Below are 13,314 nucleotides of genomic sequence, written 5' to 3'. Positions count from 1 at the left end.
AAAAAAAAATTTGAAATTTAGAAATGTTTAAGAGGCGCAAGCCAAAAAAGATTTGGAAAAAATAGGTCACCACTTAAAAGTCTGATGGTCTAATACAACTAGTTCAAAGAAACAAAGAAAAAGGTAACCAAAAAAAAAGTAAAAAAAAGAAAAGAAATTTAAAAAGAAAAGACGGTATAAAAATCTTTTCACATCATAAATTTTTATATTAAGATTGGGTAAATTTTTACATAAATAAAGGAATTGGAAATAGAATGATTAATGAGTTGAACAAAAATCATTGATTTGAAAATAAATGATTTTATATCACTACATATATGTAATAAATCTAGACTTGAAGGTTTCCCAAACATATGTTTGTTGTCGGGATTTTATCATTTACTATAGCGATTTCGTTTTTTTTTTTGATAATTATTCAATTTAGTTATATATATATTACCTAGGATTTTTGATCATTTAAATCCATTTTGTGTATTTGAAAATACGGTAAATTTACCGTCCCAAAATAAGTTTTTTTTATTGAAAAGTATTTGTCCAAAATTGTCAAAGTGAATTCAATACAAAGATTGACAAATGCTTTCAATTATGCTTTTAAAAATATGTTTTTTTTTCTGCGATGATTTGGGATTAATGACGGTTTCATGCATTATTATACTTTATTTTATACAAAATTGATACTTTATAAATTATTTTGTTTGATATGTGTATAAACACCGTGATATAGAAAAAAAGTTGTGTATGCTTCCCTTAAAAATATGACTACGTGGATTATATTATATGTTGTGTTATATATTATTAAAATTATCCCAAAACAATTAACCGGGCATTGTGTATGCTTCCATGATTATGTTTCATAGATGCCACCAACTTAGTTTGTAAATGGAGCATTTTTTTTTCTCTTTTTTTTAATTTTTTTTTTGACTAATTAATTAACTTCTTTCAAACTGTAAAAAAGTGTTGAAATATAACATATTTGATAAAACAATGGTTTGGACCTTTTTGCTATTATATAATGATATATTCATGAAATATTTTTTGTGTTGTGTGTTTATATTTTTTAACATTATTTGAATTTAATTGAGAAGGGGTTATATTTATGTATAACTCACTCAGAATGAAATTCAGTTCTGAAGACTTCATATATATAAGGGATAATAAAAGCAGGCTTTTTATCTAATCCTCATTTCTAGTTATTTCTTTTTTTGGGTTTATTTTAGGTTTACATGCCCGACACTCCAAAAAATGTAAAAATTAATTACACTTTTTTTATCTTATTGTTAAGTTGTTTATTTTGGTTCTTATATTTCGCATTTTTATTTAATAACGTTGTTGGAAATATATATGGATTCGTCGCAGCGGCCCAATTTTACATTTTCTTCTAAAATTACACTTTGTTAATTGTTTTCTTTTGAAATACACATGTTATTTACTGATTGGTTCATTTGAGATGATGATTGGTTCATCTGACATGACAATGACCTTTGTAATTTTGCACGTTGAATTTAGAACTCGTATGCTTAAGAGGCGCACTTCAGCCAAATTGATTTGTTTAATTTGGTCACCACCTAAGGCGAAGTGTCTTAACAAAAAGTACAAAGTTTAAGAAGCTATCTAGGTACTTAGCCAAAAATAAATTAAAACTTGTAATGAAATTGCCACTATCACGAAGATTACTCTCCATATATTCCATGAGGATACATTTTTCTACGAGAGGTTGTATACATTTAATATTCAGGTAAAACTTTAATTTACAAGGCCAATATTGTAGTACTACAGGTGCGACTCCCAACAAACACCTGAATTAAAAGAAATACCGTTCTATCTTAGAATGATTAATGAGTTGTTAACAAGAAATTTATTATTCAAAATACTTAAAATCTGAAAGAATAACGTATAGCAATATATCACTACAATTTTGAAAAAAATAAATTAGACTTGACGTTTGACTCAAACATAAAAAATAAAAAAATAAAAAAATGGTGTTGTACCTTGGATTTTATCATTTATATCGATATCTAGGATTTTTATGTAAACAGTCTATGATAATTATTCAATTTAGTTATATATTTATATCGATACCTAGGATTTTATTTTTTTTAAAAAAACAATCGATTCGAAAAGGTAAATTTACCGTCCCAAAATAAGTGTTATTTTAATAAAAAAGTATTTGTCCAAAATAAATGTCACCTAAGGAATTCAATACAAAGATTGACAAATGCTTTCAATTATGCTTTCAAAAATATTTACCCGATACTCATATTTCTAATATTACCCGAAATGACCCTTTTATGCATTATTATACACTTTTATACAAAATTGATACATTGTCTACAGTAAGTCTATAATGTTGTTTATCGTGTGTATAAACACTGTTGTAAGAAAAAAAGTTGGTTATGCGGATGTAAATTAAAAATATGACTACGTGGATGTAATATTATATGTTGGGTTATATATTATTAAAATTATCCCAAAACAATTAACAGGGTAGGTAAATTTCTGAATTTTTCAGATTTCATGATTATGTTTCATAGATGCCACCAACTTGGAGTTTGTAAATGGACCTTTTTTTTTCTCTTTTTTTTATTTTTTTATTTTTACTGTTAATTAACTTCAGTCTTCAAATTTCACAAAAAGAAGAAGAAGAAGAAAAACAACGACTTTTAAATTGTACCCAAAACAATGGTTTGTTTTCATTTTTAGTCTATCTCTATATCAATCCAAACAAAGATGGTAAATGTCTTTTACATGACTTTTATCATTTAATTATAATTAAATAATATATATATTTACTTTAAAATATAATTTGATTATAATTAATTTGATGCGAACATCTAGGTGGGGTAAGTTTAGTTTCCATACAACACTGTTTTTTCATGAAATGCGTAAAATTGCTGGAGTACTATATATAAGGGATAATAAAAGGGCTTTTATAATTCTCACACAACTTTCCCAAAAAATGTAAATTTTTTAATTAATTACTTTTAGGTCTTGATCTTATTTTTTAAAGTCAAGTTTATTTTTTGTTCTTATGGTTTACTTTTTAAAAGTTGTCGAACATTCCCATTTACAACTTCTATCCCGTATAACACACAAAAAATATTTGATTTTCGTGATTAAACGCATAGGGCCCATCGGAGAAGCAAATCCTCAAAGGATTTTTTTAAATCCGATTATTTCGGTTAGAGTCGAACCTTCGTAGTATTTCTCTAGTTAAGGGAGGAAAATTTAAAATTCCATGGTTTATTTTTCCTATTGCTTTCTTTCTATTGATCTTATCTATTAACCTAAAAAATAGTCATTTCTTTAGTAATATATTTTTGCTTCTTGTTCCTCTATTTATTTGTTTTCTTCTTTTTCATTTGTTCCTTATTATAGATTTTTGCATGTAAGCATTTCTTTTTTACTTTGTATTTGTATTATGAAATTTGAGAATTATATTCAAAACTTTTTTACTCATATATAGGCATTTCTTTTACTTTATATTTATATTTTAATGAGCTCATATGTGTTTACCAAATGATTTTCAGATAGTTTTAAAAATTATTAAATGATGCCATATAATATTGAAGATGAAGACAATATTATCTGTCAAGATCGGGTTATCTTTAAAATCTCTTATTTGGTTAACTAAAATTAATCTTTTAAACACAAAATGAGTTTAGCGTGGGTTCGGAATTATTAGAGTTTAGCGATCGATTTGATGGGATTAACCGAATCAAACTTTTTCGGTTCTTGTCAAATTTGTATTTCTACTTTCAAGTTTTCTCTCTAAAATTCGAATGTATAAATTATTAATTTAGAAATTTCACAAATTAAAAAAATTAGTAAATGATAATATCTTATTATTAATATTTGCTTTCTTGATTGAACCTATATAAATTAATCTCACCAATCATTTAATTTGAAATAAATAATTTCATTAAAAAACGAAAACCTAACTTCTACCCTGTTAGGGTTTATCCCTTAAACCCTAAAACAAGTCACAACACCCCCAATTTCACTACTTCCTCTTTCTCTTCAATGGCAGCTTCTAATAATAATACAATTGACAACATGTACGACGTCGCTTTAAAGCCTCGTCTACTTCGCTCTTTGCTCAAAGAGTATGTTCCTGATTTGAAACATCAGTTTCGAAACCCTTCAGTTCTTTCATATGTTGTTTCCGCCATTAAAACTCATCAGTTATTGTCCGAATCGGGTCAACCCGAATCTGATGAAAAGTTGATTGAAAATTGGACGGCTGCTGTTGATTCATGGATTAATCGAGTTGTCGGTCTTGCCTCTAGCGACACGGTGAATAATCTTGAAAAAAACTGCTCTTTTTTTGTTAGAATACATCTTAACTTGGCCTCAACTAACACTAAACAACCCAACATCGAAAATACGCATCTAGACACCTTAACTTGGTTTAAGTTGCCCCGTAAACACCCCAACTTTGAGAATGCACAATTTGAGAATGCACATCCGGAAAAGTGTGTTTACGGGGCCAAATTAAGGTGCATTTTCAAAGTTAGGGAGTTTAGTTGCCAGTTGTATTATGCCTCTTTTTTTATGTATAGGATTTGTGACTAACTATATACATTTTGTGCTTCTGCTTCTGTATGCTCGCGACGAAGCTATAGAACATACATACATTTCCACGCTATTGAAATATTTGCATCCAAGCTTGTACTTAGTAGGTGTTTGACCATAGAAAAAAAAAATCACTTTATTGGGAATTTTTGAAGTTGTAGTTAGAAGATGGAGTTGTGTTTGGTCATACTTTTTGCAATGGAGAGAAGAGAGCGTTTTATTTGAAATTAGGAAGATGGAGTTGGCAAACAGGTTATAAGTTGTTTTTCAAATTTGGAATTTAACTTCAAGTTGAATTTGGAACTTTCATGGCCAAACACTGATTTTTAAATAAAGTGAAAAATTATTTTGGTAAAAAAGTGAATAATCTTTATGGCTAAACGGGTCCTTAAAATTTGCAAATTGAAATAATGATGATATGTAATTATCTCACCTTTAGCAAATGGGTGTCTGGGTCTGTTCCTTTTGTCAGCCGATTTGTTGACTGGGAAATGAAACCTTATTCTGGTTTTGGTATGCTTTCTTGGAAAGCAAATTGCTGACTTGGTATTTATGAACTTCCTTACCACGTATTATGATTTGGGACTAAGGAGTTGGCTTTTTGTGATGTTTGTGTTGCAGCCAGATAAATGCTGGGCTGGTATATGTTTGCTTGGGGTGACATGTCAAGAATGCAGTACGGAACGTTTCTTAGCTTCTTATGCTGGCTGGTTTAACAAACTCTTACTCCACCTACAGGTAATCAAGCTGATCCCTTATTGAGAAGAATTCTTTGCGTAATCTTCTTTTCTTTGATAACATATAGTATAAAATGTTTTCACATTCCTGTTTCAGTAAAAGTGCGAACACTTGCCTCTGTGGTTACAAAATATGTTATATTCTGTTTTTCATTTTGGTCATGGAAAGAGTACATTTGGATGTTATTATATCTGCAAGAAGTAGAACTATGATCTGGAAAGCAGGAAAGTTTTATGAGTTGTGTTGTTGTGATGTTGTCATTATCAACTATACCTCAAGATGACTGATCATGTAGATATATTAATATCATCGGACTAAACATTAGACTAACTGGGACTTCAAACCATTAGAAGTGCTAATCATTTGTTTTACTCAGCCTGATAATTGTGGTATTAATTGGTGCCTAATCCTATATGTTCTCTTAATTAATCAGTGAAGAGTAACAAACATCATATTTGCTTTATATCAATGTGGAAAATTAATGAACATCCCTTTCTTTTTTGTTTTATGTGGGTACTTGGACTAGTCCCCTGCAGATTCTCAGTTTGTGAAGGTAGCTGCTTGTGCCTCCCTGTCAGATTTGTTCACAAGGTTCGTTTGGCAACTTTTGATGTCCGATTGTTGTTATTAGGACTCCATGAGTCTATGGTTGATGTAGAGGGCTATTGCTTGCTTATATCTTTGGAAAAACCGTTTTGATCTTATATTAATGGGAAACTCTTACTGATAGAAAAAAAATGTTATGTTAATGGAAACCTCTTGCTAAGCTTACACTATTGATGCTTTATGAAATCATTATTTTCTTTAGGTTTTGTTTAATTTAGATTTGCAGATTAAATTTCCTTTCTGATCCTAATGGTGTCCAGAAATAAAATACTCATCATATGGACTTTCTCGTGCATGATATGGCATTTATTTGGAGTTAGTAGCTTATACACCTTCTCATTGATATTGATAAAAAAAAAACACCTTCTCACTGATATGGCTACGGGGTTTAAACCCTGAAAGTAGCTGCTGCAGCGAGTGAAATATTAAGATTTGGTGCATAGCATATATTGAAGGAGCTCCAGTTAATTGGCCCCTTTTAGAAAGGAAAAAGACTACTGCGGGGTAATTCTGAACTAATAAAGTAAAAGTTAGCGTAACTAGGTAAAGATTGCTGCAAGACTGAGCAGATTTGGATATTTCCGGTCTTTTAGATGTTCCTACCTCAGGATTAGCTTATTTTGTAAATGTTCAGGCTGGGTAAAGTGCAGAGTGTTTACTTCCATTTGTGCACACTAAGGAACCGAACTAATAAAGACTGGTCAATGCTTTTGCATCTTACTTTGATAAGATTTTTAATAATTTTAAATTTGTAGTAAGTTCAGGGTTTCCCCCTTGGGGCATTTTGCCCTTTAATGTAAATTCTGCGGATCGTATTACTCTGGCAACATTTATACAGAGCCCTGTAAGAAGGCATCAGGCCGGCGTTTTCTCTTTTGAAGTTTTGTCTGATCAAAAGGATATGTGCCTTTCCCTTCCTTAATACCAGGTTGAGTGGATTGCCCAATGCAAAGAAAGATGGTATATCACTCAGTGCAAAACTAATTCAACCATTATTGAAGCAGCTAAACGAGGATAACTTTGATGCTGTATGGGTTAGTAAAACTAGCTGAACTGTTCGTTCTTGGAAGTAGTTAGTTAATTTCGTTTACTGCATATGAAGTTGTTGCTTGTCTTTGTTTTAGGTTTTGACATCTCTTGCAACCTGTGCAGGAAGAAGCTATCTTTCTGTTGTGCACCATTTTAGATATCTTTCCATCTTCCATTCAACGGCATTATGATGGTGTAAGTTCTTTGTTGGTATCTTGATTTTCTTTTATTACTTTGCTTAACATTCAAACTACTCTAAGGAGGCTCATTAGGATCCAAGTTCATAATTCATCATTGTCTAGTTTGTTCATCGAGAAACAAGATAGAAATGGAAGCATGAGATACACAGAGTAGGATTAGCTTCTTCTTCATCAAAAAAGAGTAGGATTAGCTTCTTAAGCACTCTGCTTAGGAAATAATTTGTTCGATGAACCTGAGAAATCGGATTTATGCTAGATGGAAGTATGTTGATTGATTTAAGTATGTCTATAACGAAACCGTTTCCTGCGACATTGGTTCTTGTCTCACACTCATTTGTCATTATTCTAAGGTTTTGATTGTTGTTTCTATTTCTTGCTTGTCTTTTTTTTTTTTTTTGGAGAGTCCTAATCATGATATCATGTGTATGTCAGTATAGATGCATTAGTTGAAATGGTAATTTTGGCAGGTTGAGGATGCTATTGTTTTGAGGCTCATGTCAGGCAAGTGCGGTCCTAGTATGTTGAAGGTGAGACAAAAACCAGAAGGTTTATTTGAATTCTAGCTAGAATGTGATAGCAAAAAGTAGAGGGACTCATCTGGTTTTAGTTTTCAGAAGCTTGGTTATTGCTTGGCTTTGCTACCAAAATCAAGAGGGGACGAGGATAGCTGGTTATTGATGATGCAGAAAATCATGGTGTCAATCAACATTCAGCTGAATGATGCCTTCCAGGGTCTAGAGAAAGGTGACTATCAGATATTGATTGACTATCTTTACTAATCATGGCAAGAGCTCTAACTGAGAGTCATCTTTATAAATATATTTGTAGAATCTATAAGAACTGAGGCCATGAGATTGCTGCTTCCCCCTGGGAAAGACCCACCACCTCCATTAGGGGGCCAATCTTTGTCTAGAGGAACTGCAGACAACACAATGAGGCCTGAGCACTTGCAGATCTCCAGAATCTCTACCCTGATATCTTGTTGTTGTAAATTGCTTACTAGTTCTTACCCATTTCAGGTCAGAATCTGTGGTCACATACAACTTTTAATTTAATGGGAGTTCATGATTAAATTATTTCCGTGTGTGGTGCGAGTTATAGAAGTATTTGAGGCATTATCTTAATTTTTTTCTCTTGTTTACTAGGTTGCTATACATGTCATTCCATTAATAGCTCTTGCTCAAAGAGTGCTGATGGTTGATGGTTCCTCATCACCAGGCATCTCCTACATGACTACAATGAAACAAGAATTTTTTTGTTCAGAACTCCCAGTCTTGCATTCACACATATTGGATCTTCTTACATCACTTGTTAAGGGACTGGGCAGGTGAGCTTTTCAATATTTGTTTTCCTATGTCTTGTTTCATTTGATAACATTTATTCATTTCATTATTCTTGTCCCAAAGACTGACGATTCTCCTGCTTAGGATAAAATACCATTTCGGACATGCACAATCTAACTGGATCATTCTTGACGTGTCTGTTCATGTTTTAGTTTTAGTTCCATTTCTTCAAATAAATTGGCAAATCTGACTTGTAGAAAGATCAATATTCCCTATTATGGGGAAATCTTGGTAGTCCAGTTGGTTGTACCCTGACTCTCACCTTGTTGGTGGGGGTTCGACTCCCCACCTTGTAATCCTGCTTCCCATTTCCCCTTTTCCCCTCACCCTATTGTGTAATAATTTTTTTTCCATGAAAATATTCCTTTGGTCATCCCTAAGTAGAAGGGAGTTAATACCAAGCCTTATCACCAGGGATCAGTTACAATCACCCTTTGACCATCTTGGGAAAGGAGAGTAGAGAAAGTCTTCGTAAGTCATTCTCCTCGTTTTTCTTTAATATAACCTTCTCTCTTTTGGGGAAATTTAAGAAAAAGTCCAACCTGCCATACTCTGGTTGTTGGCTAAGTACAAGGAGGAGCAAATTTTTGTCTTCTTTAGGTTTATGAAGTAGAATGTTGGTACATTGCGATATTAGAGTTCACCTAATTATGAATATACCTTTGATTTTTAACGGCAACCTACTCTATCACTATTTCTTATTGTTTTGATAAGTTCAGCCTGTTCTATCACTACTGAGGTATTTAAAATTGTCTATGTTTTCCCATCTGTTTTTCCCTTAATTTTACTCAGTAAATGGATTGTCCTATTAGAATTCCAGAGTATCTTTGCTATTTTAGCAAGATAATGAACTAAAGCTGCAAGAAGAAACTTAGAGGCAGAGAATGAGGATATCACTTCGTAGAATGATTAAGGTGATGGTTAAAAATTATGGTAGAGAACTAGTACATACTTGGATAAAGTGCTCACAAACTTTATAACACGTGTTGGGCATTTACCCCATGCATGATGCATAACATCAGTTCAAAAGCAAAGTCTATTACATGTGTTTTCAATATTTAGTTGATTATTTTGTTATAGTTCCCCTTTCCATATTGGGTAATCTATTAGAGTATACTAATGCTAAGATTGGGCTGCTCCATTCTTTCTTTTGCAGCCAGTTGCTCCCTCATATTGGCTCTATAATACGACTCCTAACCAACTACTTTGAGACTTCTGCTTTGCCAGAGCTAAGGATAAAGATGTACGCAATTATGAAAGTTCTGCTGATGTCACTGGGGGTTGGTAGGCATTTTAAATTTTCTACACGTTTGTACTTCTTTTGTCCTTTGTTTATGCTGATAACCAGCTGCCTAACTTAGAGGCTGGGTTGTCTGTTGGCACTTGGACTCCTTATATGGTCTTGAGCTATCCTCACCTCTTGAGCTTGAGTTAGCCCAATGTCCATTTCTTTATCATATGTCAAATAAATCTAGTGCTCCTCGTTGGCTGTGCATTTAGCGGAGTGACGATTCTGATAGTGGCTGTGATTGATTATAAGTCTGTAACTGACTGCAGCAATTTTGATTTGGCAGGGTTATCCAGACACCTTACTGATGTGATTGTTCACAATTCATTGATGGATTTGGATGAGGGAGGCACATCTTTTGTTGCAAAACAGAAGATATATCCAGAGACTACAACAAAGACTTCCCGCAAGAAGAGGAAGCATGCAAGTACAAGTAGTTCTCTTGAGGAGCAGCCTGATAGAGATGTTTTTGAAGTGGAAATATTCCCAAATATGGCTTCGTTATCTGTTAAGATAGCTGCACTAGAGGCATTGGAAACCCTTCTTGCTGTGGTATGCTTGGTGTTACTCTCACTGTGGACTACTTTTGACAACATGTGGTTTTTAAGAGAAGAGTTACACTTCTATTTTTAAGTTTTTTTTCAAAGAGTTGCAAGTAATTTTGTAATAGCATGACGGCCAAAAGTTAGAAGATGAGGTTGACTTTTTGATGAATTTGTAGTTTTATTCTTATAAAAGCAGGGCCTCAATTTGGTAATATAATATCATATAAGAAAAAGTATTGAAAAGTGTAAGAAAGAAGTTCATGTTAGAGAAAGCTGACACCATTGTAGAAATTTTGCAATATTTGTGACCATGTAATAATTCCTACTTCTCTCTCCCTAACTATTCTATATTATCCAACTTTTCTCCTTTGTACCTATTATCTCAAGAAGTTGTTTTGATGGCAAGTATCTTATCTTTGTCATTTTAAGGGTGGTTCTTGGAGATCCGAGAGTTGGCGAGTAAAAGTTGATCACCTTCTTTTGGATGTTACCAGAAATGCTTGGAAAGGAGGGTGGGCCAAGGATGACAGAGGCGAAGACTATCAAATTGCAGCTTTACGGGCACTTCTGGCTTCTCTGCTCTCTCCTGGACGCACTCGCCCGCCACACCTATCTCAGGGGCTTGAACTTTTCCGCAGAGGTAAAAATGCAATTTTGTTGAGGTGATTGTACAGATTTTTCTTAGAAACGGCTAGAAATCTTCTATGCCATTTCATGAATAGCTAAAACAAGTCCCTTAGACAATAGCAAGTAAGAACCGTGCGCATCAAATTATTCTATTAATCAACCTGCTGTGTGCCCAACCCATTCCTTGTCAGTCTTCTTCTGTGCCATATGCTAAAGGTACTAAAAACATACACTGATAAAGTAGAAGTGAATATTCTAGAGATTGAAAGTTAAACTAGTAGATATATAGACATGGCAAGAGTGGAAGATCTGTTGAAATTTAGATCTCATAACGATTCGTCAGTTGCATGCTGTGGGAACTGCAATTAACAAATGTTTGGCCTAGCAGTTGCTGTCAAAATGATTGAGGTATTGGCTAGAGAGTGGGTGATGCTTTTTAGTTAAATGCCATTATGCTACCAACGCATTGGGAGAACATTTACATCTAAGGATGATGTTGCTGTTCTCACCTTGTAGTTCCTTGCCCCTAGTTTAGCCTCCTTCCAATTTTTTGTAATCTGCTTCAATGAAATAACCTGTCGCTAATTTGTTGTTGGCAGGGACACGAGAAATAGGAACTAAAGTTGCTGAATGTTGTGCACACGCTCTTTTGGCATTGGAAGTGCTTATACATCCCAGGGCCCTTCCATTGTTAGATCTCCAGTCCAGTGAAAACAATTACGAAGTAGGAAATAAGTGGTTTTCGGGGAATGCACACATCAGTGACCGTGCAGCAAATAACACATTCCACATTGGCACGTCCAGAAAGGCCCCTGACGAGCCAGACTCTTATAATGATGACCTCTACGCAGATTGGATGCGAAATGGTGAAGATTCGGATACCGTGGCAGCTGATCTTGGAAAAGATACGGATAGAAGTATTCAACCCCCAGAAACATTGAGAGATCCTTCATCAGAAAAGCTTCCATCTCTTGATACCACGGCAGTAAAAGTTTCTGAAAGCAGTAAATTGGAGGAAGTAGCGCCTATTACTGTTGCTAAGAAAAGTCCCATGGAGAAGGATGAGGTCATGGTTGAATCACAACTCTCTGAAAAAACAAGTAAGCATTCTGAAGAGATCCCGCCGTCCAAGTCTGAAACTCTTGCTTCGATTAGTGGTGGGAAAAGCAGCTTTCAATCCAGTTCCCTTGTTTCTGGCGGCAATGCTTTAAATACAATGGGTAGTGAAGTTCAAGCTAGCGATGCTGGATTTGCTTCGCCACTGATGATGAGCTTAGACAGAGGTAAAGAGTTGATGCATGAATCAGATAATGAGTCCATGGAGTCAATTCCTGATATTGTTGATGTTGAGCCCGATTCTGATTAAATAGAGAACGACCTATATAGCGGTGCATATTAAATTTATTATGTCTCATATTGGGCGGAAAGTTGTATTTGCCTAAGAAAATCATCAGTCCCCTGGCTTTTTCTCTAAGAAGGGAGATTAGGGAGGCGTTGATGCATCTATCAGGTTACCACCCTCTCATGGTCGCGGTTGGGAGTTCAGTTGTGGTTGGGATCGGTTATTTTCTTGATCGTGCATGTTATCCTTGCACACTGGGGTCATGCGAATTTCCTCCGTATCATTCCAATTTTATCTGGAGTGGCTTAACTTGCTAGTGGTCGAATGTTAAACTTGTGAGTTGTGACTAAGCCACTAGGTTATAGAGTTCGAATTCGTTAGGTAGATTGGATACGAGTTTTACATTTAACCTGTGTTTAAAAGGTCTTGTGAGTCTGTAAGTTGTACTATCCTACTATTGAGGATCCAGATGAATTCCAATACATTCCTTGAAAAGGATATGCCAATTTTGAAAAGAGTGGATAGTGTTTCTTATGGGTTTTCTTCAATGTGCAGTCTAGCTTTGTTGCCTTTGTCCAGGTTTTGTTCGTTTTAAGCTACCAAGAATGTGTGGTAACCAAATGATCGCAACAAGAATCACTCTACAACATATTCTTTCCTCAAATATTCCAATTCTGAAGATATACTTCAGTGAAATTTATGGCAAATATAATGAAGAAAAAGATAGATCCAAGTTCTATCATGATAAGGTATTCTAACGTTAGGTTAAGTTGGTTTTACTAATTGCAGTTGTATCAAGGAAAGGATTTTGTGAAGCACTAATAAAGTTGTGATGGAGTAGTAAGTATTCTTCCATCGTTAACCAAGAGTCTCAGGTTTGAATCCTGGATATTTTGTTTTTGGTAGGGCGCGTTTATAGTAGGACTTTTTGGTGTGACGCTGAATTAGTTGGATCTCAAAGCATGTACTTGTTCTTAGCTAAAGGTCTCGAGTTCGAACCTTATGTATGAGTTGCCTTCGAGGG

At 34.1% G+C, this 13,314-nt stretch overlaps 1 protein-coding gene across 1 annotated transcript; it reads left to right on the top strand.

Annotated features, from left to right (window-relative positions):
* Positions 1-3,955: 3,955 nt before the first annotated feature.
* Positions 3,956-12,824, top strand: LOC132059206 (uncharacterized). Its single transcript, XM_059451757.1, has 13 exons — positions 3,956-4,293; positions 5,194-5,310; positions 5,837-5,901; positions 6,845-6,950; positions 7,069-7,140; positions 7,613-7,672; positions 7,760-7,889; positions 7,974-8,164; positions 8,291-8,472; positions 9,645-9,772; positions 10,063-10,328; positions 10,751-10,961; positions 11,548-12,824. The coding sequence occupies exons 1-13, from the start codon at positions 4,021-4,023 to the stop codon at positions 12,312-12,314; spliced, it is 2,568 nt and encodes an 855-aa protein (XP_059307740.1). The 5' UTR covers positions 3,956-4,020; the 3' UTR covers positions 12,315-12,824.
* The last annotated feature ends 490 nt before the right edge of the window (positions 12,825-13,314 follow it).

This window comes from Lycium ferocissimum, chromosome 6 (assembly GCF_029784015.1).
Source record: "Lycium ferocissimum isolate CSIRO_LF1 chromosome 6, AGI_CSIRO_Lferr_CH_V1, whole genome shotgun sequence".
Classification (NCBI taxonomy): Eukaryota; Viridiplantae; Streptophyta; class Magnoliopsida; order Solanales; family Solanaceae; genus Lycium; species Lycium ferocissimum.
This window is presented reverse-complemented; position numbering and strand designations above follow the sequence as displayed.